This window comes from Saimiri boliviensis, chromosome 14 (assembly GCF_048565385.1).
Source record: "Saimiri boliviensis isolate mSaiBol1 chromosome 14, mSaiBol1.pri, whole genome shotgun sequence".
Taxonomy (NCBI): domain Eukaryota; kingdom Metazoa; phylum Chordata; class Mammalia; order Primates; family Cebidae; genus Saimiri; species Saimiri boliviensis.
In genome coordinates, this window is record NC_133462.1 from 51,531,472 (window position 1) to 51,558,611 (window position 27,140).

A 27,140-nucleotide genomic window follows, 5' to 3' on the forward strand; every position below is an offset into this window, starting at 1 on the left:
TATATATATAAACACACACAGACACACATGAGACCAGAGTCTTGCTCTGTTGCCCAGGCTGGAGTGCAGTGACATGATCTCGGCTCACTGCAACCTCCACCTGCTGGGTTCAAGTGATTCTCCTGCCTCAGCCTTCCGAGTAGCTGGGACTACAGGCACGAGCCACCATGCCTGGCTAATTTTTGTATTTTTAGTAGAGACCGGGTCTCACCATGTTGGCCAGGCTGGTCTCGAACTCCTGATTACAAGTGATCCACCTGCCTCAACCTCCCAAAGTGCTGGGATTGCAGGTGTGAGCCACTGTGCCCAGCAGCTTCTTTTATATTCTTAACTGGTGGCACCATCACCCACCACGTTGTTCAGGCCAGAGACCTGAAGGTCATCAATTCTTCGCTCTTCTCTTGTATAATCACAAAGCCCTGCCCACTTTATCTCCAAATAGTCCTTGGATCTGTCCCCTCCCCTCAGCCCCTGTTACCACTGCCCCAGTTCATGCCTCCTCATTTCTTACCAGATATTGCGGTTCTTGTCGGAGTGCCAGAGAGTATGCTTTTAATCCGACCAGGTCACTTCCCTCCAGAGCCATCAGGGGCTCCCACTTCCTAAAGCATGAGTTCTTTATGGAGACCTGCAGGGCCTCAAGGCCATGGTATGTCTGTTCCTCTGGCCTTTTGCCCCAGAATCGATTGGCAGGAGTCACTGAGTGGGGCCCCTACAAGCTCTTGGAAGTGCCGGAGTTGGACAGGCCCTCCTGATGTGTTCACACCTAGGTGGGTGCCGGGTCTTGGGTACCAGGCAGGCCGCTAATCCCAGGCTGCCCCATGAGGCTCTGTGTCCTGGGTAGGAGCTGCCCCATCTCCCCACCAGCTCCCACAGCTCAGGCTCTGCCCTAGGGGGTGAAGGGATAGCTGAGCTTGAAGAAGTGATGGGATGGGTGGAAGGGGGATGCCCCAAGCCTGCATTTACTGTCTAACACTGGAGCATTTGTTTCCCACTGCACAGGCAGTGCCTACGTGGCTGCAGGGGTCAGTAGGTGCTGTGGACAGAGTATGGTCTGAAAGCCAGAAGCCACCTGGGTTCTCAACCCAGCTCTGCCCCTTGGCAATCCCTGAACCCCTTTGAGCTGGTTTCCTCATCTGTAATAATACCAGGCCTCAGGGCCTAGCCTGTATAAATCCTCCAGGAGCTCGGGCGCCCTCAGAGCCAGCCCTGCCCGCAGCCTTGGCTCTGTGCTCAGTTCCACGCCTGGGGACAGGGGAGCCAGAGGAGAAGTCACCCCACTGGAAGTGTGGAATCGAACCTCAACAAGCATGGGATCCAGCTGAGGAGTCAGGGTTTTCTGGAGCCTAAAGGGCCCCTGGTGACCCTGAGCAGGAAGTCCCTGTTGAATCTGCGAACCCTGACTTGATGGGTGTAGGGTATGCGGTGACAGTGATAACGGTGACATGGCAAGAACAGCCAGCTCTCACTGAGCGCTGACCCTGCGGAACTGTTCTAAGTGTTTCACGCATGTTCACGATGCCCTCCCGCCAACAACCCAGTGCAGTCAGTAGCTGGTAGTTTCTATCTGTAATAATACCAGACCTCAGGGTCTAGCCTATAGTAAATCCTCATCAAATGACGCAGGCGCTGGGGCCTAAAGCTCCCTAAATGACCCATCTTCCAGCTAGTAAAGGAAGTGGCGTGGCTGGGAGCTCGAACGCTGAGTCCAGTACTGTGGGCACGCATCCCAACTCCGCCACTTACTAGCTGGGCAGCTTAGAGTAAATATTCCAAATCTGCATGCCTCTGTTTCCTCACTGCGAAACGGGGCTACCAACTACTGACTGGCGGGAGGGCATCGTGAAACGCTTAGAACAGTTCCGCAGGGTCAGCGCTCAGTGAGAGCCGGCTGTTCTTGCCATGTCACCGTTATCACTATCACTGCATATTCTCCACCCATCGAGTCAGGGTTCGCAGATTCAACAGGAACCTCCTGCTCAGGGTCACCAGGGGCCCTTTAGGCTCCAGAAAAGCCTGACCCCTCAGCTAGTTCCCACCCTTGTTGAGGTTCGATTCCACACTTCCAGGTGGGGTGACTTCTCCTCCGGCTCCCTTGTCCCCAGGCGTGGAACTGAGCACAGAGCCAAGGCTGCAGGCACCATCTGAGGGCGCCCGAGCTCCTGGACGTTTGGGGGCTCCTCTGATTCCTGCCTCCAGGTAGACACAGAGGCTGAGGCTCCAGGCTAGGAATCAGGACCCCTGGCCCTGGCTCTGTTGCTATTTGCTGTGTGACCTTGGGCAGGACAGGCCTCCTCTCTGAGCCTCAGTCTCTCCAGATGTCATCTCCAGATAGTGCACATTGAACTAGCCCGTGGTCTCGCAACGCATGGTGCACACACACGAGGCGATTTTAGGTGGTGTCCAGAAGAACACTTTTTAGCAATAGTTATGTAATTACGTTCATATATATTAGAGAAAAACATAATTGTCACATACACCTCACGATTTTGTGGATATTAATGCTAAGGACAAGTGGAAAGGTGCCGGGGAGTGAGCACATGCGAAGAGACCCACTAGGAAAACTGAGTACACGTGGTACCGTTAAGGGCAGAAGCTATGGAAGCATCTGTGTGCTGACGGTGCCAGCACGGGCACCCTGAGCCCACTGCTCTCTAAGGGACCTTCACATCCCACATCTGTCAACTACAGAATCTCTAGATTTCGGTCTGCCTGTTGACCAACTGGGGCTGAAAAGGGTGAAGAGAGGGTTTGCTCAAGACTCGGTTGCTGCAGTGATGAGAGGCAGCTCAGACGAGGTTCCAGATGGATCCACACCCGGAAGCCCGGAAAGACACTGGTACAAGGGGCCGGGAGTGTAGACCCCAGGGGAGTGCGACCCCGGAGCCAGACCGCCAGGGTCCAGTCCCAGCACTGACACTTCCTCGCTGTGTGACCTTGGGCAAATCAATCTGTCTCCATTTCCCCAGCTAAAACATGGTAACAGTGCCTTCTCTGATGGGGTGTGGTGAGGGTAAGTGTGTGTGAGCGGGTCGGGAGCAGCGCCTGGCGTGTCGTGAGGGCTCCGTGGCTGTGCCTGTCTTTCTTCATACGCCTCTGTGCGGCAGAAAGGAGGGTCTCCCCGCTGCTACTGAGAGAGGTCCCTGTGGCACCTCAGCCCGGTCCCTCGGCTTTTTCTGTCTGCAGAGAAACAATGCAGAGTTGGATGCCGAGTGAGGGTGGGAGGGTGGAGATAGAAGCTGGAATGCAGGTGTCTCGGCTCCGAGCACAGGCCTCCTCCCTAGAGCCGCAGGCCCCGCCACGCAGGGCTGGGCCTTCACCTTGGTGGAGGCTCATCTGGCGGGCCACATATCCCTGGGACACCTCTTTCCTTTCTGTGTGCCACCGGCCCCAGCTAGCCACTGGGGAGGATGGCCTTGGTGACCCCCACGGGCCCCTCCAACTCTGGCACCAGGCAGTTCTGTGCGCATGTGGTGCCGCTGCCCTGCAGTCTCTGGCGGGGGCTGGCTGTGCAATGGCCTTCCCAGCCCCACACTGTCTCCCTGGAGCCACAGCAGCCCTCCTAGTCACCGGTTCGACCCCAGGAGTGCCAGTGATCACCTGACAGTGCCCACCCGCAAACTGGCATCGTGAAAGCCACTCCGGAGAGAGTGTGGGCTTCTCCTGACCATAAGGACTTCCCCCATAAAAAGAGACTCCCTGTGTGTTGCTGGGTCTCTTGCCCTTCATGCTCACGATGCGTTTCCTACGCCCTGGTTCAAGTCCCTCCTGCTGCACAGATTTCCATTCAGAGGTTATCTGAGGCTCCCTGCCAGCTGGTCCAGATGTGCCACCCTCCCTTGGCTCTCAGCAGCAGGGCAGTGCTCTGGAGGACAGCATGCCCACTCCTCCTGGGCTCCAGCCTGGAGCTGCCTGTCGCCTGCCCAGACTCGGGGCAGCCAATCACAGGAGGCCAGGAGTGGCCCTCTCTCCTCCTTGGGAGCTGATCCCAGATCAGAGAAGCCCCCACCCCCTGCCGCCCCTCCTCCCTCCCCTTCTGGGTGTGTTGCTGTTTGAAGCTGAATCAGGTAAAGTGTACCTGGCTCCCGGTGCTGTGGCAGGAAAGCCTGGCCAGAGGCTGCCGAAGGCGCTGCTGGACAGACGGGCAGCCCGGGAGATTCCGCAGTCCCCCCAGGAGGTGCAAGAGCCACTGATCAGGAACAGCGCTGCTGGAGAAACAAACCCCAAGGTAACCGTGCGAAGGTGGTGGCTGAGGGTTGTGCCTGAGTTTGATCCTGAAATAGTGATGGCCCCACCTGGCCTGGAGGAGGGAGGCCAGGAATAGTGTTTCCTCAGGGCTAAGTCACCCCTGACGGCTTTCCTACCCAAAGGAGAGGAAAACAGAGCTAAGCTACCTGCTAGCTGGGGTCACCGCACCCACCGCTGGGGGAGAAGGCGAGATCCACTGTGCTGCCAAGGGCATTGCCACCGAGCGGGCATTTTCCCAGGGGCTTGCTCGGTGTGAAGGGTCTGGGCAAGGGGAAAGCTGGGCCTGGGTCTGAACTTGAGGGCGGGTTCAGGAGGTGCAGAGCAGTGGTGAGGGGCCTGGTGGCGGGAAAGACTGACAGGCTCACACCCCAGCTCCATCACTTAGTCAGTTGTGGGACCACGGGCCATTTGCATATCCAGATCTCTGTCCTTTGACTTGTTAACTGGGTTAATAATGGTATTTGCCTCACAGCACTGCATGAGACTCAAATGGGTAATGTGTTTAGTACTTGGTATAGAATAAATGTTATGTCAATATTTTTGTTGTCTTTAATCCTGCTATTAACTAAAAATATGATCCCCCTTAAGCTCACTGAGCCTCAGTTTCTCCACCTGTAAAATGGGAGGAGAAAGTCATTTAAGGGAGGGCGGGGTGCGGTGGCTCATGCCTGTCAGCTCAGCCACTCTGGAGGCTGAGGTGGGAGGATCACTTGAGGCCAGGAATTCAAGATTCTGTCTTTCCAAAAACATTTTTAACAATGAACCCAGCATGGTGGTGTAATCAAGAGGCTGAGTCAGGAGGATTGCTTGAACCCAGAGCTCAAGGTTACAGTGAGCTGTGACCGTGCCACTGCACTCTAGCCTGCGTGACAAGGTGAGATCCTGTTTCAAAAATTTAAAAAAAAAAAAAAGTGACTTTAAAAATTGCTAACGAAACTGAAGAGATAAGATAAATAAATTGCTAGCATATGGTAGGTGCCTAGTCTCCTTCCCTGTGGTGCGAGCCAAGATCCTGTCCCGTTAGAACACAGCATTTTCTCCCACTCAGGGCCTATGCTTTTATATTTTTTGTTTTTTATTTTTTTATTTTTATTTTTTTGAGATGGAGTTTCACTCTTGTTACCCAGGCTGGAGTGCAATGGCGCGATCTTGGCTCACCACAACTTCTGGCTCCCGGGTTCAAGCAATTCTCCTGCCTCAGCCTCCTGAGTAGCTGGGACTACAGGCACGTGCCACCATGCCCAGCTAATTTTTGTATTTTAGTAGAGACGGGGTTTCACCATGTTGACCAGGATGGTCTTGATCTCTTGACCTCGTGATCCACCCGCCTTGGCCTCCCAAAGTGCTGGGATTACAGGCTTGAGCCACCGCGCCCGGCCAGGGCCTGTGCTTTTAATCCTGCTCCCAGAGAAGGCACTCTGCATTTTCAGGCCCAGACCTCTAGCCCGCTGCTGTACCACAGACGTTAGACGCAGGTGACGTGGCTCGTGAGAGCGCCTGCTTTGCTGTAACAGTCATGGATTGGTGACACTCACCTGTGCCCAGCAATTGCCGTTCATCCAGCAGCCATCCGATTGCCCCTCCACATCAGGACACCTCCTGTGTGTCAAGGGCAGGGCAGGGCCCGCAGGATACGGAGGTGGCATAACGTTCCTTCCCTTCAAGGAACTCCTGCTCCTTGAGAGAGTAAGACGCAAAAGTTCAGCAAGGTGAATGGCCAGGTGAGCTCGCCAGCCAACAGTGACCACTGAGAGCCGACACACCAAGGCTTCAGGATTCAGGGAGAAGGAGAAAGAGCAGAAACAGGAGAGGGTGGCAGAGCTCTGCAGACAAAGAAAGACCAGACGGGTTCCAGGAGTAGGAGTAGGGGTTGGATGGGTGGAAAGGCAGAGGGCCGATTCTCCCGGAAAGGGGTAACTCTGTTTAAAAAGAAAAAAACATTTTTAACAATGAACCCAGCATGGTGGCGCATCGCTGTAATCAAGAGGCTGAGTCAGGAGGATTGCTTGAACCCAGGAGTTCAAGGTTACAGTGAGCCGTGATGGTGCCACTGCACCCCAATGGGCGTAGAGGGGAGAGTGCAGAGGCTGCTTGAGGGAAGAGAAAGTGGTGTATTCACGCCTGCGGCGGAGGGCTGATTTGGGGATGTGGGGGAGAAGACGGTTGGAGAGAAGGATGGCAGACTGCTGGGAACCTAGATGGCAGGCCTGGGAGTGTGAGCAGGTGCTGATTCCTGAGCACTTCCCAGCCACGAAGCATGCCAAGGTGTTTTCATGCACGATCTCCTTGAACTTGGCAGTGGCCTTAGGAAGTGAGTGCCGCTGCTCTCCCCATCCTACAGAAGAGGAAATGGAGTAGGCCTGCTCAAGGTCATATCGCTGGGAAGTGGCAAAGCCAGGGCTCTCAGACACATCTGGCTGGCTCCAGAGTCCCTGGTCGTAAGCCAAGGTACGACAAGTTCAGAGAGTACCGGTTCCCTCTAAAATACGGGTAACCGCAGGCATGAGACGGGTTGGAGAATCCCAGAGACAGCCTGCATGCAGAGAGAGCTGCGTGGGCCTCGGCCACCAGGAAGGGAACGTGGAGAACCAGGGCCGTGTCCACCCTGGCCACAGGTCCAGGCTCTCCTGGCCTTCGTCCCTCCTGCGGGGTGGGGGCTGCAGACACCCACTTCACAAGGCCACCCTGAGGCTCGAATGAGATGCAGAGTGTGAGCTCCTGAATCTCCTTCCCTCATTCCGGACGCTGTCTCCCCTCCAGCCCTGCAGCTGCAATCCCTTCCCACCTTCACATTCTCTGGATCTATTCATATTATCTGGAGAGGCTACCAGGCCCACCTTCCTTGGGAACCCTCAAACTTTTGTTCTGTGGCCCCTACGGGCTTTTTCCCCCCATGAAATACCCATCACCTGCAAGGGAGACTCCTTCTGTAGAGAAGGGAGTGAGAATCCTCTGTTCCCCTGAGCTGGCAATAACGCGCACCCCAGGGCATTACTCGCTGCTTGAGGTCGGCACTGGAGCCTAGGGCAGGAGCGCGGCACAGACAGCGGTGAGGGTGGGTGGGAGGCTCAAGGGCAGAGGCGGGCAGGCAGCACCCTCGGGGGCAGATTCCATGGTACTCGTCGCTCAACCTTAGCCTCCCTGGCTTCCCAGCCTATGAACCCAGCTCCAAGGCCGACTGTTCCTCATCAAGGGAGGCTCAGGCCCAGCTTGAATTTCTGGGGTTCAAACTGATTTCATCTGCAAAGCCGCCTGGTTTCATTCTGACCATGACTTCACTGTGTCCACAGGATGATTTTCCTTCCTCTTTGTCTTCTTTGAAATTAACACTGGTTCATTGTGAGTGTTCAAAAACACTCTTGAGCACCTACTGTGTGCAACCAATGATGAAAACAGGAATCAGAGTAACTTGCATTTGCACAGCAGTATGAGTCACTTCAGCCAGAGAGACCAAGTTGAATACTGGGTTCCTAGTCACAGTTTTGGCCAGGGTCTCACCTTTCCCTTCTGCAATCCCAAAATCCACCCCCACTGAGGCTATTGGACTCCTCAGAAGGTATTTCTACTCCCTGAAAGGCCAAGTATGGAGCAGTTGTATCTGATGGTAAGATTTGAGCAGAGTCACATCAGCACTTACTGGTGGCTTTGGGACAAGAGTCCAGGAGTCCGGCTCCTGAGCCACAGACTCTTCCTCCCCCTGGGTGGGGTGGGGGTAGTAGGAGTAATGTGGGGATGGACTTTCTTCTGAATGTGAGACTTACTCTGCTGGGCTAAGAAAGATGCATCCCTGGACAGATGATGATGCCTACTCAGTCCCAGAGTGAGGAAAGGATCCCCTGAATCCCAGATCAACACTTGTCAGCTGTGTGACCTGGGGCAAGTTGCTTAGCTACTCTGTGTCTTGTTCTTCTCATCTGTAAGATGGGGACTCCATCCGTCCTCACATCATAGGGTTGTAATGAGAGTTTTGTGGCACACTTAGAGCAGCGTCTGGCATATAGGTAAGTGCTAGGTGTGTGTGGCACTGTTACTAACGTGGCCCTTCGCTCTTCTACCAAACTGAGGACAGCAGTTGAGGCTGTCCTCTGCTAGGTCCCCAGAAGGGTTCCTGGAAGGAGCTCAGGGGATGTTATTTGGTGGTGGATTGGCAGGCAATAGAACACACGGTTGAATAAATCCAATTTATTAGAATTATTTGAATTTGCCGGGCGCGGTGGCTCAAGCCTGTAATCCCAGCACTTTGGGAGGCCGAGGCGAGTGTATCACGAGGTCAAGAGATCGAGACCATCCTGGTCAACATGGTGAAACCCCGTCTCTACTAAAAATACAAAAAGTTAGCTGGGCATGGTGGCGCGTGCCTGTAATCCGAGCTACTCAGGAGGCTGAGGCAGGAGAATTGCCTGAACCCAGGAGGCGGAGGTTGCGGTGAGCCGAGATCGCGCAATTGCACTCCAGCCTGGGTAACAAGAGCGAAACTCTGTCTCAAAAAAAAAAAAAAAAGAAAGAAAGAAAGAAAAAAAAAGAATTATTTGAATTCAGTTAGTTACCCTTTTCATTCGAAGATCTGAGGGAAAAAAATCAGACACTTAATGCATAGGATTTTCCCTTCAGACACTGTGAGGGCAGATGTGACTATAGGAATCTCCTGAGTGTGAGCAGGGGTACTGTGCCCATTGCAATGTTGGTGGGGCACCTGCCCTCCTGGACTTCTCTTAGCTACATGCAAGGGTCCTGGAGCTTGTGGGAGCTTTTCCAAAGGTCACCCCTGCCTTACCAGCAGTAACAGCTATCATTCATTCAGTTGCTATTAGGTGCCACGTGGCTCACATTCATTACCTTTATCTTTACAGTAACCTCTAAGGCAGGTATTATTACCCTCGCTTTTCAGATGTGGAAACAGGCTTACACAAATCAGTAACTGGCCTAAAGCTACTTAACCAGTAAGAGCAGCGCCAGGACTCATCCCCGCCAGTTTGATCTAAAGCCCATGCTCAGAGTTTAGAAGGTAGAAGCCTGATATTTTTCCTGGGAAGTAGGGCAGTTGCCTCTGGGAACATCTTCCTTTGACTCCACAGTGTTGCAAATGCCCAGTTATATTCAGGGAACTGCAAAGAACTAAGCTCCTCACCCAACTCCGGCCCCCAGGAGATCCTGTAACAATCATGACTCATAAAAAAGTTGGGGACCCCTGCCCAGCCAAGAAAGTCCTCATATATCAACCCAATGAGACCCTGGTGAATTCGACCAGCGGTGTGACCCTGAGCCTCTCTGAGCCTCTCTGAGCGTGTTTTCTCTTCTGTTCTGTAAACAGGAACAGTAAGAGCCCCTCGCAGGTGTCAGAATGACATGAGATGGGGAAAGCAGAGCATGCCGCAAAGTGCCAGGCATCAGAGGGCACCTAGTCCACGCTAGCCCTTCCCTCTCCACCCTGTTTCTCGTCTTTTAAGACTCTCAGCAAAGTGATGCTGCGTTGAGGACTCAGCTTGCTCAGCCCATGTCAAGGCTCTGTGAGCTTTTTTTCTTCATGAAACTGGATGCAGACAGGTGGCTGGGGAGCAACAGAGGTTTCCAAACCAGGGGCAGGGAGGGTGGCATGGAGGGCAGTGGGAGGCTCTGGGGCCCACGGATAGTACTGCCTCATTCAGGGCAGGTTAAGGGGCAAGTAGGGCTGGAATCCCACCTGCACAACTCGACAGCCACCCAGAGCATGAAGCGTCATTTTCTAACCCAGCAAAGTGCCATGTGGGCTCATGGGCACAGGGCCTGGCTGCCCCTTCTGCCATCAGCGTTGAAACTATATCCATCAAGATTCTGAAAGGATTGTTTATGTTGAATATGGGGTCTGAAGTGTTCACTGTGTTTATGGTGGGGGTAGTGAGGTTATCCTTATAGAAATATTTACTGCTTTTGTGACAGAAAGGGAGATTGTAAGATTTCCTGTTTGGTTTCTTGTTGTTTTGGCGGTTTTTTTGAGATAGGGTCTGGGTCTGTCACTCAGCCAGGTGCAGTGGTGCAGTCACAGCTCACTGCAGCCTCCACCTCCTGGGCTGACCTCCCACCTCAGCCTCCAGAGTAGCTGGGACTACAGGCAGGCATCACCACGTCCAGTTAATTGTTTTTATTTTTAGTAAAGATAGGGTCTCCACTAAAGTATGCAGAACCTAATGAAAGATGAACATGATATTTAATGAGAGATTTTTTTCAAGTTAGTGATAAAACGATGGCCTGCTTAATGAATGCAAAATAAATTGACACTGCTCATTATTGGCCGACAAAATTAAAACAGAACCCTGGGCCGGGCGCGGTGGCTCACGCCTGTAATCCCAGCACTTTGGGAGGCCGAGGCAGTTGGATCGCGAGGTCAAGAGATCGAGACCATCCTGGTCAACATGGTGAAACCCCATCTCTACTAAAAATACAAAAAATTAGCTGGGCATGGTGGCGCGTGCCTGTAATCCCAGCTACTCAGGAGGCTGAGGCAGGAGAATTGTCTGAACCCAGGAGGCGGAGGTTGCGGTGAGCCGAGATTGCGCCATTGCACTCCAGCCTGCGTAACAAGAACGAAACTCCGTCTCAAAACAAAACAAAACAAAACAAAAACCCTATTTGAAACCCATTTACAAAACTGAGTTCCTAAAGGGAAATGTAGGGGTGAGTAAAACTTGAACAAGACTAGAAACACAAGTTTCCCAAGCTGGTCACAAATTCCTGGGCTCAAGCGATCTCCCACTTCGGCCTCTGAAAGTGCTGAGATTACAGGGGTGAGCCACCACACCCGGCCGCTATTTGTTTTTTGAAATATATATTTATCCTGGATATTTAAAGGCAGAATTTCCTGAAGGGTGCTCTATTTGATGTTAGTAGGCTTAAGACAATTTATTTTTAAGTGTTCTGTGATCCGATTGGGAATCTGGGGGTTAAGCACAAACAGGATTCTTTACTCAAAGGGCTTCCCAGGGCCTCTGATGCTCATGTGCCCTCCAAGGGCTAATGCTAATGTGGGTATCCCAGGAGGGGCAGAGGGCATGTGGGGAGCTGCATTTCTCCACTTATGGAGCCCTCAGGGGAAAGATTTAAGCAACCACCTTGCCTGGAGGCAGGGGGATGAGTGAGGACGCCACAAAGCTAATGAATGAATTCTGGCTTTCTGAGTCCTTGCCTTCCTTACAAATGTTCCCAGCTTTTGGCTGCAGTGGGTAGAGGGGAGGCTATGGAAGCAGTCTCCCTGTTGCTTCCCATAAGCAACATTAGGGACCAGTCAACTCTCAGGAATCTCTCAGAGTGGTAGGAGAAGACGACTATGGAATCCCGTTCCCTAGTACCTCCTCCAAAGCCACGGGTTCCCTGTGGAAAGAGACATGTTCAGCCAGTTTCTGACCTCAGACCCCCAGCTCTGGTTCCAGCCCCAGCAAAGACAACGAGAAAAGCTTGAAAGGTAGAATCATGTTGTCTGCTTCTTCAAAGTTCTCATCAGCTTTCAAAGTTCACATCCCAGGGCTTCCCACCAGTGTCAATCAACAAGCGCTTACTGAGTTTCTACTGTGTGTCTCAAAGAAGAATGAGACCAGAGTTCTTGAGCTCACAGTTTACAGCCTGGGTTGGGGGCAGTGACAGGAAGCACCCTGGGGAGAGGGCCCTCAGGCTGCCCGTCGCCCACACAGAGTATATGGCTGAGGAGGGTGGGGAGACAGGGCCCTGGAGAACGCTGGGCACCAGGGAGAGGCCTGGGAGAGTTGGGCAGGGGATGAGTATGAAACCATTGACCGTAAGTTATGATAATGGGCCATCCCGGGGGTGTGGACAACGAGACCCTCTGGCAATAGGGACAAGAAGGGGCTGATATTGCTGGGGGAAACACTAATGCCGCACAGCTAGAAGCAGCAAGGCCTTGCAAAGGAGGCCCAGGAGACCCCCGCTAGAAATGCACCCTCTCTGGTGCAAGTCAGATTTGAGGATTAGAAAGTTATTTGCACAATAACTGTGCACAGTACAACTGAGCGCAGACTGCAGACGTAAGAGCTCAGTGTAGCTTTTGCATCACGAAGAGAGCTCTTGGGGGGACACAGCAGTCACTTCCCGCCAAGCACACCTGCTCGGTTGTTTCCCAGGCAAGGTAAACTAGAGTACAGCTGGTGAGGAATGGGTTGCTGGGGGCGAGGCGTGGCTCCTGTCCCAGAGATGAACCAGGGCCCCTTAAAAAGGTGGACAGCGTTGCCTGCAACTAATAGTCTGTGCCTACTCAAGGCAATCAGTGGGTTCATCCAGCTAGCCATGGGGGCTAAGGGTGAAGGGAAAGCTCTTTCACTGTTTCGGAGCCACATTTTTCTAGTAAGTTGCCTAATGCTGATGCAATGCGCTATTTGTTATTCAAACAAAGTACATCTAATTGTATTAATACATATTTTATGTATTGGTACACAGTGAAAGTTTAGGTGATATGAATTGCTTCACAAACACAGGGAGAACATTAGTAGATGTTGACAGAAAACTCAGTAGCTTTTCCTAAGGGGTCTTCTCTTACCCTGAATTTTCCGGAAGACCTAGGGACCCACAGTCCCCAAAGGGGGCTGTCACAGGAAGTGATGACTTTGACACCCGTGGGGTTGGCATGGGAATTTCATCCATGGGCAGCCGCCATTGCTTCTCATCACCACACGGTGGCGCCATTGACAGCTGGTTCTGCCCAGTCCCAGGAACTTCGCAGATGAGTAGGTTGCCTGTTACTGACCGATGCTCCTGGGGCCTCTGCCCAGGTCTTCTAAGCTCAGGCAAGGGGGCTTCTGCTGCTTGAATCAGTCTGACGATACTCCAGTCCTCATCTTCCCAGCAGCAGAAACCCATGGGCCACCCTCCAAGCACATCTTCAAGGGGATGCTACCCTCCCAAAAGATGACCAGGGTGACCTGTAGTACTTCTCTTATCAGAACAGAAGCTAAATAACAGCATCATAATTTGAATCTTCAGTGCGACATCCTTTCCAGCAGGAATTATAATTTACTAAGATCCTTTTGTTAGGTCAACGTAAAGCTCTCCCATCCTTTGAGCAGATGAGAAGCCACTAGTAGGGAGAGGTAGGAAACTGAGGGGGTAGATTAGCCTTTATTAGTTCACGAATTCCTTAAAAAGTGACTTAACCTTCATGGGCCTCAAGTCTCTCACCAGTAAAAGCAGATAATATTAGCACCTACCTCTCAAGGACGGCGTGAGAATTCAAGGAGATGATTCATGGCAGGCTCTTAGCACGGCGTCTTGCACATGATGCATAATAAGTGTAGCTATGATTATCATCACCATTATTATTATTTCACTACAATGCCTGTTTACTGTTCTATTCTAGTTCCTAGGGCAGTCCCAGGATACACAGGGCCCCCTGCACACATTTACTGAATGAAAATCATGCTGCTTAATGGTCATGTGCTACATGGTGCCCCTCGGCTTCTGTACTCAGTGATGGAAGCAGAACACAGTTCCCTTGCAGGTGTGTACCTGCTACCTGGCAGGTAGATCGTAAGGTTTTTTTTTGTTTTTTTTTTTTGAGACGGAGTCTTGCTCTGTCACCCAGGCTGGAGTGCAGTGGCACGATCTCAGCTCACTGCAACCTCTGCCTCCTGGGTTCAAGCGATTCTGTGCCTCAGCCTCCCTAGTAGCTGGGATTACAGGCGCATGTCACCACCCCTGGCTAATTTTTGTATTTTTAGCAGAGACGGGGTTTCACCATGTTGGCCAGGCTGGTCTCAAACTACTGACCTCAAGTGATCCACCTGCCTTGGCCTCCCAAAGCGCTGGAATTATAGGCATGAGCCACTGGGCCCGGCCTATACTTTACAATTTTTTTTTTTTTTATTTTTTAGACAGAGTCTCACTCTGCTGCCCAGGCTGGAGTACAGTCTCAGCTCACTGCAACCTTTGCCTCCTGGGCTCAAGCCATCCTCCCACCTCAGCCTCCGCCTGAGTAGCTAAGATCACAGACACGTGCCACTGCACCCCACTAATTTTTAAAATTCTTTTTGTAAAGACAGGGTTTTGCCATGTTGCCTAGGCTGGTCTCAAACTTCTGGGCTCAAGTGATCCCCCCTCTTTGGCCTCACAAAGTGTCGGGATTACAGGCATGAGCAATCGCGCCTGGCCTATCAGTTCTTTTCTAACAGTAAAGACAGAATTGGCTCAGAAATACATAGTCCAGCTGTGAGATTTCTTGTCTGAAACACCTTTCTGAATTGTTACATGAAAAAATATAAATAGTATATGAGGAAAATAAATTATAAATATTGAATCGACATGAACAGATAGTAAGTTGTATTTGTTAAAATTGTCATAAACTTCTGACCTCTATCAAATTAAATTTAAATAATTAAGTCAAGCTCGGGCGCAGTGGCTCACGCCTGTAGTCCCAGCACTTTGGGAGGCTGAGGCAGGCAGACCACCAGGTCAAGAGATCAAGACAATCTTGGCCAACATGGTGAAACCCCATCTCTACTAAAAATACAAAAATTAGCTGGGCATGGTGGCGGAAGCCTGTTGTCCCAACTACTCAGGAGGCTGAGGCAGGAGAATCCCTTGAACCCGGGAGGAGGAGGATGCCGTGAGCCAAGATCACGTCACTACACTCCAGCCTGGTGACAGAGCAAGACTCCATCTCAAAAAAAAATTAAATATGAATAGACAGGAATCATATGGGAGAGTGCAATCTGGATCCCAAATTAGTATAATGAAAGAGCACTGCTGGAAAATCATTTTGAGCTCCCATTATGTGCCTAGCACTGAGCAAGGGACTGATAGGCATTACCTGGGAAAGAAAAGCCCTGGCCCCTGCCTTCCGGCTGCTTACATTCTGGTTGAAGACTTAGAATGCACAACCTCAAAAGGAATGTGCCACCTTAGAATGCACAACCTATGTTGGAAGCTGGAGAGCTTGGGCAGTCACGATGGGTAGGAGCTGGAACCGAGGATGGCTGGACTCTGGGTAAAGCAGAGAGGTGTAGAGAGGGCCCCCCGGACCAGAGCCAGGGTAAGCCAAGTGTGAGATAGGAGAGCAAAGAGTTCCAGAGAAGACTGACCTGATAGATCTGAGGGTCTGTTTGGGAGACATTTTCTAAACCTTCTCTTGAAAGCAACGGGGAGCCTTTGAAGGCCATTGAGAAGGGGAGGGATATGTGAGTTTGTCCTGAATTCTCAGACATTTGGTTTCACGTGTGTGTGTGTGTGTGTGTGTGTGTGTGTGTGTGTGTGTGTGGTTTTGCTGTCGTCCGAGCTGAAGTGCAGTAGCATGATCTTGGTTCACTGCAACCTCCACCTCCCGTGTTTAGGCGATTCTCCTGTCTCAGCCTCCCAAGTAGCTGGGCTTACAGGCGCCCACCAGCCCACCCAGCTAGATTTTGTATTTTTAGTAGGGACGGGGTTTCAACCATGCTGGCCAGACTGGTCTCGAATTTCTGCCCTCAAGTGATCCACCCACCTCAGCCTCCCAAAGTGCTGGGATTGTAGGCGTGAGCCACTGGGCCCAGCCTGGTTTCACTTTTGAGAGCATATCTAAGTCCGTGATGCTTAGAATCGTTGTTAATTTTTCTTGGTCCTCTTTTAGTGTGGAGGGCAAAGCCAGCTGGAAACAGTCTCAGGGCTTGCAAAAAGACAGAGGTGAGAGAGTGCAGAAGGAGACATTCTCGGGAATCTGACCTTGCTGCCTGTCAGGAAGAGAGCCAGCCCTTTCTGTCTCTTGGGGAGGCTGTGCCCATCGCTTATTCACTTACTGAGTCCTGAGCTTTTTTTTATGAAGAAGAGAAAAATAATAGTTCAATAAGTGCTAACATGGCACTTACGGGACACCGCAGACACACACAAGAGCAGGGAGTGGGATCAGGGAGGCTTCCTAGACAAAATGGCACCTCGCTTGGATCTGATAACCACGTGCAGTGAAGCTTGGTGGCACCTAAACTCAACACAGACCAATTATTTCTGAAATAATAGCTTCCTAAAGCCTATGAAAGGCTACGTGTAATCAGTTCCAAACTGACAAGCCCAGCTCTCTGCCTAATCCTCTCTCAGTTATTCCACACGTTATCTGTGGAGCATCCATTACTTGACAGGGGCGGGCTAGGCTTGGGACACGCAGGTGAAAGAACAGACACTTCCCTTAGGTGCCATGGAGAAACCCAGGGTGGGGTAAGACGGTGTCGCCCGGACCATCTGGAAAGGGGCAAGATGGCTTTGATGACTGTCTATGCCAGGCAGAGGGCTTGGAACGGCCCAACAACATCTACCTTGTAATCAGAGAGGTATTCCTTTCCATGAAGAGATGGCTTCCCTTGTTGGCTGATGGCTGCTGCTGCTAATTCAATAGACAGTCTCAGACCTCCTTCTAGATGTAAAGCCCTGGAAGGGGTGGGTGATGAGACTTAATCCCCACTCTTGAGGGACATGACAAAATTGGGCATTTGTATAAGCTATGCCCTTTAGGAGGTGTTTTTACATATATTTCTTCACATCTGATTCTCATATCTTATTAATACTCTGTCGGGGATGTTGCCCTTTCGTTATGGAAACCACCACTCACAGTGGTCACCCGACTATTAAAGGGGTGGGCACAAGATTTTAAGCCAGATCTGTGCCCCTTCAGCAGCCAACCGTCTCTCCTCCTGAGGCTTACAGGCCCGTTTGTGGGTGAGGATGATACAAAGAAGCCCATAATACAGGCCTTTCCTGACTGATGTCTTCACTCTCCTCTCCTCTTCTTTAGAATGTTCCCCGGACTCCCTCCGCCGAGCTGGCGCACTCCTAACAGCAGCCGTCAGCGTGAGCACCCCTGACAGCCCAGGGATCCCGAGGCCGTGAGGACCACGAACCAGGCGCTGGGGTGGCGGAAGGGGCATGGAACCTGGGGTTTAGGCCGGAGGTGCCCATGTTGGGCGGCAGGAAGAGGCAGGGCGCACGGGTCTGTGGCGGTGCCCATGGGTGCTGTGGAGCGGGGTGACGGCCCTCAGGGTTCCGTGGCGCCATGGGCTGGATCTGAGACAGCGGGCACCGACCCCCTGGGAGGGGCCACACTTGTCCAGGGCGATGGCTCGTGTTAGGGAGTTCTCGGAAGCCACCCTAAAGGGCGAGAAGAGGCCCTAGCAAGTCCTGGCACCCCGGAGCTGCTGCTAGCGATGTGACTCGCCCCAGCGGTGGAGACCGTGCAGACCCCAAGCAGGGGCCATTCGCTGGGGGCCTCGCTCCGGGTCCAGCTCCACGCGGCACCATGAATAATAACTTCTGCAGGGCGCTGGTGGACCGGAGGCCCCTGGGCTCCCCCGGCTGCGTGCAGCTGGGCGTAGTGCCCCCTCCCCGGCAGGCGCCCCTGCCCCGCGCCGAGCCCCTGGGCAACGTGCCCTTCCTGCTGTACCCGGGGCCCGCCGAGCCGCCCTACTACGACGCCTACGCGGGGGTGTTCCCCTACGTGCCCTTCCCCGGAGCCTTCGGGGTCTACGATTATCCCTTCGAGCCCGCCTTCATCCAGAAGCGCAACGAGCGCGAGCGGCAGCGCGTCAAGTGCGTCAACGAGGGCTACGCGCGCCTCCGCGGCCACCTCCCCGGCGCCCTGGCCGAGAAGCGGCTCAGCAAGGTGGAGACGCTTCGCGCCGCCATCCGCTACATCAAGTACCTGCAGGAGCTGCTGAGCGCGGCCCCCGACGGCGCGCCGACCCCCGCCGCCCGCGGCCTCCCGGGCACCGGGCCCTGCCCGGCGCCGCCCGCCGCCCCCCAGTCCGACCGCCCCGGCGACGGCGAGGCCCGGGCGCCCCCCTCCCTGGTGCCGGAGTCATCCGAGTCCTCCTGCTTCTCCCCCTCGCCTTTCTTGGAGTCGGAGGAGTCCTGCCGCTGATCCGGCCTGTGGCCGCCCCCGGCTTAGGGGTTGATCCGCCCGCCCCGTCCCACTCTCGGGAGCAGCGGGGGGCTGCTGGGTCGCCCACGTGGCGACGCAAGCCGGTGACTGTAGGAGGCCCGCGGCGCTCCCGCGTCTGCGACACCCTCCCTCCTCCGCCAGCTTGGGGCGCAAGTGCGGGCAAGGGGTGCGAGGGGGCCGATGGAGTCCTGAGGGGCTCCGCGGGGGCAGCGAGGGGCGGGGCCTGGGACGGCTCCGGGCGCGCTGCGTTCCCTCCGGGGGGCAGGGGGCACCCCGGGACGGTCATCCCTGGGTCTGGCTCCCGCTCGGCCTCAGGTGGCTCTCGTCCGTCCTTCCTCGCCCCAGGCGCAGCCCAGTCTCTGCGAGTCCGCGGGAGGCGAGCCCGGCTTTGATCCCTCGGTTCTATGCCCTGCTCTCCACCAGATGGCCTCAAATACAAACGACTTCTTCGGCAGCGCGCTTGGCCCTTGAGAAAGGAACCCAGAGGAGGGGATGGGAGACCAGACTGCTGCCGGCGCTCAGCCCAGAGGGAACCCACAGACTTAGCAGAGGCGACCTGTGTGCCCTGGTGGCGTTCTCTGGCTTCCCTGGTGGGGGGCGATCATTCCCTCCCCGCCCCCGCAATGAGGTCGTCTGGTTTCGTCCCAGGCTGGGTGGGGACTGTGTGTTTTTTCCTCAGACTGTAAGCCTTGGGGGAGGGGGTGTGCATATGGATACATTGGCACTGTGTTGGCACCAAAGAGCTAAATAAAATGATTATCGAATTTTCTCATTCGTAGATCACGGTCTACCCTCACCCTTCCTGGTGCCCCTTTCCCATTCCCGCACCCAGTCCAGAGTACTTGCTGGGAGGGTATGTGGGGTGCGCTGTTAGCTCAGAGATTCAATGAACTTTTTTTTTTTTTTTTTTTTTTTTTGGCCACAGGGTTTTGCTGTCTCACAGGCTGGATTGCAGTGATGTGATCCTTCCTCACTGCAACCTTTGCCTCCTGGGTTCAAGCGATTCTCCTGCCTCACCCTCCAGGGTAGCTGGGATTATAGGCGCACACCACCATGCCCACTAAATTTTGTATTTTTAGAGAGTCCAAGTTTCACCATGTTGGCCATGCTGGTCTCGTACTCCTGACCTCAGGTGATCTGCCCACCGTTGCTTCCCAAAGTGCTGGAATTACAGACATGAGCCACCTCCCCTGGCCTCAATGAACTTTTTGTCTCACTCTGTCACCCATGCTGGAGTGCAGCGGCCCAATCTTGGCTCACTGCAGCCTTAACCTCCTCGGCTCAACTGATCATCCCACCTTGGCCTCCCCAGTTAGCTGGGACTATAACACACACCACTGCACCCTGCTAATTTGTGTAAATTTTAGAGACAGAGTTTCATCACGTTGCCCTGGCTGGTCTCAAACTCCTGAGCTCAAGCTATCTGCCCACCTTGGCCTCCCAAAGTGTTGGGATTACAAGCGTGAGCCACCATGCCTGGCCTCAGTGAACACAGGGAGTGTCGTATATCTGCGGACTCTCCAGAGGAGGGGCCAGAGTCCCAGAGATGAAACACACAAGCTTTATACCTCTAGGGGTGGGAGGAAGTGGGGAAGAAAGATACACAGCAGATGCTCCCAATGAGGCAGGTGCTATGTCAGGTGCGCACGCTCTGGGCTGTCCTGGGAGCCTTCCAGCCCACTGGGGAGGCGTTTCCTGTTTCCCTGACATGGGATTGCTTGGGGGTTGGGTGAGGGTATGCTTGGGGAGTCTTGGCTGATGGTGCAGATACTGAGATGGGGGTGGGGGTGGGGCGGCGTGCTGTAGAACTGTCCTGACTTAGGCTGCCCAGCGCCTTCCAGACAATGTCATGCGCCTGAGGAGGAGGAAACCTAATTTTGGCATGAGGGGGCCACTCTGCAGTTGGAGGTTCCATAGCGAAGGCTACCCTTTCTTTACCTCTGTGGCCCCAGGCTTGAAACCTTCCATCCTGTCTCCTTCTTCCACCACCCCTGCCCCCTCCCACGCCTGTGCGTAGGTTCTTCCCCCACCCCCCGCCCTCCTCCAGGGACATATTGGGAAGTCACTGGCTGGGCTGGATGGAATGACAGCTGCCTGGCCTCGGGAGCTCAGGCCCGGCAGCAGGGAGCCGAGTGGAAGCTAATTTTACTTGCTGGGAGCCAGGAGAGTAATCCTCCTGCCCCCATTCCTGCCCCCGCCCCCCTGGCTGGCTCAGCAGGGCAGGCTGAGCCGACAGCCTCAGCCAGCCCAGTCCCCAAGGCGGGGGCATTGGGGACGCAGGGAAGAGAAGGCACTGGGGTGAGGGAGCAGGAGAAAGCCAGGTTACCAGGGGAGCCATGGAGCCGTCCTCACCCCAGGATGAAGGCCTGAGAAAGAAACAGCCCAAGAAGCCAGCTCCTGAGATTCTGCCAAGGCCACCCCGGGCCTTGTTCTGCCTGACCCTGCAGAACCCCCTGAGGAAGGCCTGCATCAGCATCGTGGAATGGAAGTATCCTTCGGGGTCCGGGCCGCAGGGAGGTATGTGGGGCGGTCACAGAGCACACACTTTCTACAGGAGTGCCAGGGAGACCCGGAACTTAGATATGGGGTGAACCCACAGAATGGAGTGAGGAGCCTGGGAAGGAGCCCTCGGCTTAGCAGGAGAGGAGGAGGAAGAGGAGGACTTGGTGGGGCTTCCCGGACCTTAGTGGGCCTCCCAAGTCCTGTGTGACAACCAGAGATGCCTACTGACCACCTATGGGTGGGGCCTGTTTCATGGGGAGTGTTCCCAGGTGTGCCCAAATCCACATCACCATGAGGTGTCACCAGGCTTTTGAAGCACCAGCCTCATTTTGGAGTAGGATAGGGCCCAAAAACGACGCGATGACCTCTTTGAGATAACTCCCCCTTGACTGGGTTCGGTGACAGTGGAGAGGTCAGTTGAGGGAAGGCTTCCTCTGGGGGTGCATCCCAGCTGAGGACAGAGCCACGGGCAGAAGGGTCCACAAGACACCTGTGCTGAGTGGCTCCAAGGGGCAGGCCAAGCAAGCCTGGCTGTTCTAGCTCAGACAGGCCACCCTGGGGACAGGGACTTCGGATCCCATGCTGCGTTTTCCTCTGCTCTGGGAGGAAGAATGATGACAATATCTGGGTTATTTGGGGAAGGGAGGAAGGAGTGGCCGAGAGAGGGAGAGGCCTGTTTCAAGTGGGTTCTGAGAGCGAGGGTCGGCATATCTGAAATATTTCTGAGTTCTGGAAGGCTGGCCACCCACCAGCTGTTCCCTAGAAGGAAAGAGAATGAGGGATAACTGGAAGGACATGGGAAACGTGGGGCAAGTGGAGAACAGTTTGGGGTCAGGGTCAGCCCCGCTCCCCTCACCTGCTCTCAGCCAGGTCAGTGGCTTGCCCGCATCACACCCTCCTGGGCCCGCCTCCCCTGCCTCTCTTCTGCAATCGGCTTTACCCTATGGGTTCTCCCTCTCCTCCACCCTCCGCTCCGCTGAGCCTTCCCCTCTCATAGCACCCTGTGGCCCGCCTCTTTTCTCAAACATTGGAGGTTACTGAGAAGAGAATGGGTTTTTTCCTTCAAGCTCATCTACATAATATGCCTCCCCATTCGCCCCTGACAACCCCCTCCCTTCCTCCCTTGCTTCATCTAGTTCTTTTCACACTTGTCATCTAATGGGTCAGAAAGTTAAGAAAGCCATGGGCCTGGGGTGCCCTCTGGAAATGGCTGTGGCGGGGTAGGTGTGTCTGGGAGGGGTGAGGTGTGACGGATGTGAGCACACCAGCAGGGGCGCGTGGCTCCGGAAATTCAGCTTTCATCTCCCCATCCCTCGTTCCCAGTCCTGCTGAGTGAGTTCTCAGCCTTACCCTACATCAACCCTTACCCTCCCGTGCCACTTCTCCGGGTGAGCCCCTACAGATTGGCCAAAATCTGGGAAAGTCATAGCTCCTTGGGAACAGAAGGGTGTGGGCAGGCACTGAGAGTGGCGTGGTGTGAAGACCCCCTAGGCCTTCAAGCTGAGGAGCCCTCAGCCAGGTACCAGGCCTTTGCCAGTCCAAGGCATCTACATGGAAGTGACTTGCTCCTGAGGAGGGGGAGCCAGATGTGAAGGCGGGAACCTGGTCCTTGCTGTGCCCTGCCAGGGGCTGAGGGAAGAAGCAGCGTGGACGAGTGTCCAAGAAAGAGCCTGTCCACCAGCCTGGCATCAGAGTCACAGTCCAGACTGACCCTCAGCTCCTTCTTCCCCTTAACCCTGTAAGTCCCATGCCTCACTCAAGGGCTCTCCTTAACCCTGGCTCCAGGCCCTTCGAGACGATCATCTTGCTCACCATCTTTGCCAACTGTGTGGCCCTGGCCGTATACCTGCCCATGCCCGAAGATGATAACAACTCTCTGAACCTCGGCCTGGTAAGACTGGCTCGGGGAGGCCCCCCTGGTGGACTCTGTTCTGGGGGACGGTGCTGTGGTTGACCATCCCGAGGAAGCAGGCCCCGAGTCCACAGTCGCCTGCAGGGCTGGCTGGGTGGCTCAACAGGTTTCAAGGATCAATCTGCTTATTCCTGATTCTGCGATATTGTCAGGCAGCGCTGAGCACGCGCTCACTGATCCCAGCCACTGTGCTAACACCTTATGAGAGTAAACTCATTTAATCCTCATAACCGCCTCAAAAAGTGGCTCCATTTGGCAGATGTGGAAACTGAGGCTTTGCAAGGTCAGCTGGTGAGCCACAGAGGTTGAACGCTAATTTCCCTTGTCCAGATGTAATTCAGAAGAAACTTGTGTCCATTGAATTTGCCTTCATGGGAGAGTTTTATTCAGGAATCTGAAGCAAAATATCTTTTAGAGTTTTATGATATTATTTTGTCTTTGCCCCTTCATCAGCAACACATGCCTGGAACCATAAAATGCCAGGGCTGGAAGGAACATTCAAATATTAGGTTGCCCTACCTCCTTTCCACCTCATTCTGTTTTATGAATGAGAAAACTGAGACCTAGAGAGGTTCAGGGACTTACTTACCCCATAGCCAATTAATAATAAAAGCGGTTAGTGTTTAGTAAGTGCTTATTAAATGCTGGGATTTGTGATAAATATTTTACATTATTGTATTATATAATCTCCACAACTGCTCCTGTGGGGTAAGTAACGTTATTAGACCCATTTAAAAGACAAGGAGACTGATGTTGAGAGAGTTTAGGTACATTGCCCAGGGCCACTCCACATCTAAGTCTCATGGCAGGGCCTCCAGCTTCATCTCTCTGCTTTTTTTTTCTTTTTTAATTGCATTTTAGGTTTTGGGGTACATGTGAAGAACACGCAAGATTGTTGCATAGGTACACACGTGGCAGTGTGGTTTGCTGCCTTCCTTCCCCTCAGCTGTATCTGGCATTTCTCCCTGTGCTATCTCTCCCCAGCTCCCCACGCTCCCCTTTTTTTTCTTTTTTTGAGACAGAGTCTCACTCTGCTGCCCAGGCTGGAGTGCAGCGGTGTGATCTCGGCTCACTGCAACCTCCGCCTCCCAGGTTCAAGGGATTCTCCTGCCTGAGCCTCCCAAGTAGCTGGGATTAGAGGTGACCACCACCAAGCCCGGCTAATTTTCGTATCTTTACTAGAGATGGGATTTCGCCATGTTGGCCAGGCTAGTCTCGAACTCCTGGCTTCAGGTGATCTGACTGCCTCAGCCTCCCCAAGTGCTGCGATTATAGGCATGAGCCACCGCACCTGTCGAGAACCTGCTATTGTACAGGCTGTGTTGCCAAGGCGGTGGGTGATGGCAGAAAGACTCCTAGGGGAAGCCCTCTTAGAAACAATGGCCTCGGGCTCCCTTGGGGACAGGACAATGGAGCCACCTATTCAACAGGGCTTTTTTCTGCACTGAAACTGCAGGGGCCTTGAGGGAGGAGGCATGTTAGTTAGCACGTGTCCAGGGCCCAATGCGTCTCTGTATTTTCTTTATGCTGGTTTCCATGGGACTCTATCTTGAGTTGATGGGAAGCTGGGATTCTAATGCATGCGTGCTATGAGGGGAAAACACTCTGAGCTCCCAAGTGTGGAAGGAGAGTGGGATTAAATGTTGGCAGAATCAGTGCTGCCTTTGCCAGCAAGGAAGACATTTCTTTTTCTTTCTTTCTTTTTTTTTTTTTTTTTGAAACAATCTTGCACTGTCATCCAGGCTGGAGTACAATAGCGCGATCCTGGCTCACTGCACCCTCCGCCTCCCGGGTTCAAGCAATTTTCCTGCCTCAGCCTCCCAAGTAGCTGGGATTACAGGCGCCCCACCATGCTCAGCTAATTTTTTGTAGTTCTATTAGAGAAGGGGTTTGACTATGTTGGCCAGGCTGGTCTGGAACTCCTGACCTCAGAATCCACCTGCCTTGGCCTCCCAAAGTGCTGGGATTATAGGTGTGAGCCACTGTGCCCAGCCGGAAGGCATTTCTTAGAGTCTGGGCATTCTACACCATGGACTTGGTTCTCTGTGTCCCTGAATGCAGGGAGAAGAGCTCTGGGTCTACCCCACCCTTCAAGATTTCATATATTTGGGCCTCAGTTCCTTACGACATTGACTACTTTTGCAACAAACTCTGCCCCACCTTGGAGGATATTAAATTATACCATTGCTGGATGCAGTGACTCACGCTGTAATCCCAGCAATTTGAGAGGCTGAGATGTGAGGATCGCTTGAGCCCTGGAGTTGGAGACCAGCTTGGGCAGCATAGAGAGACTCCTGTCTAAATTAGCAGGGCCTGGTGACACAAACCTGTAGTCCCATCTACTTGGGAGGCTGGAGTGGGAGGATTGCTTGAGCCTGGGAGGTCGAGGCTGCAGTGAGCAGAGATCATGCCACTGCACTCCAGCCTGAGCAACAAAGTGAGACCCTGTCTCAAAAAAAAAAAAAAAAAATTACATCTTAGTGGTTGTGTCATCTTCCATCTTGAAGCAAAATGGCTGCCTTAACTGGTTCATGTGGTCCTGTGTGTGTTTTTCTTTAGTTTGTGGGCTGGAGTTGCAAAACCTTGGGTCAGGGCTAGAGTTCACAGAGACAGGATTATGAGTTCCTTGGAAGAGGGAAACCTAATCAGAAATGTTTCCAAAGCAGCAAATGTCACCTGGCATGTCAGAGCTCTATGGGAAATGAATGTTCAGTGAGGCCTCCTAATCTGACCCCTTCACTGTGAAGTCCGTAGGAAGTTGGTGATACCCAAGCTCACGCAGCCAGCTTTGAGCTCAGGCCTCCTCACTGTTCATGCCCACAAAACCCAGCAAGGGGGAGATGAGAGGAGCCAGAGGAGGGAGGGCAGGAGGTACCGTCTCTCTCTTACCCTATTGGCTGCTTTGTAAGTGTCGGAGAAGGATTAGGGTCTTTCCAGTCATCCAGAATAACCCATAGCTTTCAAGAAAGGAGGCCTAATGATTCATTATTAATGAACTTTCTCATTCATTTAACGAATGTTTCTTTAGTGCTTCTCATAGCCCTGGCACACACTGGGGATACCACTGTGAACCAGATAGACAGAGTTTCCATCTTCACAGAGCTTAAGTACATGGATTAAACAAGGAAATATAATAAAACCGATTAAACAAGTAGTTAAAATGCAATGGGAAAAGTTCAAGGCTTGGGAACATTATAGTGGCGTATTGGCAGAGAAACGAAACTAGTCTCGGCATCAGAAAGGCTTCTCAGAGGACGGGATGTTTAACCTGAGACCTAAAGGTCAACGACAGGGCCGGCTCACGCAGGTGCCACCTATGCAGTCCCAGGACCTGTACTCGGAAGGGCCCCGCATTTGGGTTTGAATGCTCTGTGGCCAAAGTATAAAATTGTAATTAAGTTTATTTTTGAATTTATGATTTGTAAGTGAAGTCCACTGGGAAAATGGCACGTGAACCTCAAGCTTGGAGCCTTGGCTTACGAGAGGTCCTGCCTTCTGCCATCTCCTGCCTCTAAGGAGGGGCTCTCAGCTTGATGTTTTGACCTCTGGAGTCCTGGGCCACTTGGCAGAGGCCTGAGTGGGAGGACGGGAAGGGTCGTGTCTCAGGAAAGGACAGTGTCTCAGAGAAGGACATGTCTCTGGTTGTCTCTACCCTGGGCTGACGTGCTGCAGTAAATGACCCTATGAGGTTGAGCCTCTAAGGCCCATCCCCATTCTGGGTACTTAGTGTCTCCCAGGAAGCAGAGATTGCAACACCCTTGGGTGCCAAATGTCCACTATGGGCTGAGGCGGTGGGTCTGAGTGAAGGGGAGATGCCTGGCTCCACACCTCCCCTTCCGGCCAGGGCACAGGATGTCGGGTGGCGGGATGGTGAGGGGGGAGGGGGCAGATTGGGAGGAGGTGCCCGTGACAGTCTGCGCTTGCCCTGCACAACACTGAACAGTAATCAAAAGACACCCTGGTAGGCGGAGAAAGGGGCTGAAAGAAAGGAAAAGCTTTACATTTAGTGCCTTCACCAGCACTTATTTCCTACTGTTTGAACACGAAGGGCCACATTTTCACTCATACTGGGTCCCCCCCTTATGTGGCCTGGCTGTGAGGGAGCACGTTGTTGGAGGCCAAGCAGGAGAGGGGACTCTGGGCAGAGGAAGCCACATGGGCAAAGGGCTGGAGGCAAGAGACGGAGAGGTCAGGTGGGGATTTAGAAAAGTCTCTCAGGCCCCATGTAGGGCATGGATTGGGGTGATGTGGGGTGGGATGGGAAGTAGGGGACAGGGCAGGGAGCCCAGGGAAGTCATCCAAGCAGAAAACGGTGCGGGGGGGGAGGGCTGGGCCGATGTAAAGATGGCGATGGTAAAGATGGCTGCCAGGTGGCTGTGAGACCTGCCAGGTGGAATTCATGGTGAGGACTGGATGCGGGGATGCAAGTGTGGGGGCCGGGCAAGGGTGACACGGGTGTCAGAAGGGGACAGAGCACATGGCAGCGCCACCTACCAAGACTGCAGGTGGGGTGGGGAGGAGGGATGTGGTGAGTTCGGCTTTAGACATGTGGAGATACAGGTGCCTGTGTCCTCTGAAGGGTAACTGGATTTGCAGGTCTGA

The 27,140-nt window shown here is 53.4% G+C and overlaps 2 protein-coding genes across 2 annotated transcripts in view; both read left to right on the forward strand.

Moving 5' to 3' along the window:
- The first annotated feature begins 4,129 nt into the window (after positions 1 to 4,129).
- On the forward strand, positions 4,130 to 18,902 carry ASCL5 (achaete-scute family bHLH transcription factor 5). The gene is made up of 3 exons (XM_039465545.2): positions 4,130 to 4,228; positions 5,932 to 5,934; positions 16,982 to 18,902. The coding sequence occupies exon 3, from the start codon at positions 17,483 to 17,485 to the stop codon at positions 18,101 to 18,103; it is 621 nt and encodes a 206-aa protein (XP_039321479.1). The 5' UTR covers positions 4,130 to 4,228; positions 5,932 to 5,934; positions 16,982 to 17,482; the 3' UTR covers positions 18,104 to 18,902.
- Positions 18,903 to 20,306: 1,404 nt separating this feature from the next.
- CACNA1S (calcium voltage-gated channel subunit alpha1 S) overlaps positions 20,307 to 27,140 on the forward strand; it is a 75,580-nt gene continuing 68,746 nt past the window's right edge. Inside the window, exons 1-2 of the mRNA XM_003938254.4 lie at positions 20,307 to 20,612; positions 22,412 to 22,517. Of these exons, the coding sequence (XP_003938303.2) occupies positions 20,461 to 20,612; positions 22,412 to 22,517 (258 nt within the window). The 5' untranslated portion in view covers positions 20,307 to 20,460. The remainder of the gene's footprint in view (positions 20,613 to 22,411; positions 22,518 to 27,140) is intronic.

Bases quoted from the DNA above. Each gene is read 5' to 3' on its own strand.
- ASCL5 (XM_039465545.2), top strand. From the start codon at position 17,483: ATGAATAATAACTTCTGCAGGGCGCTGGTGGACCGGAGGCCCCTGGGC.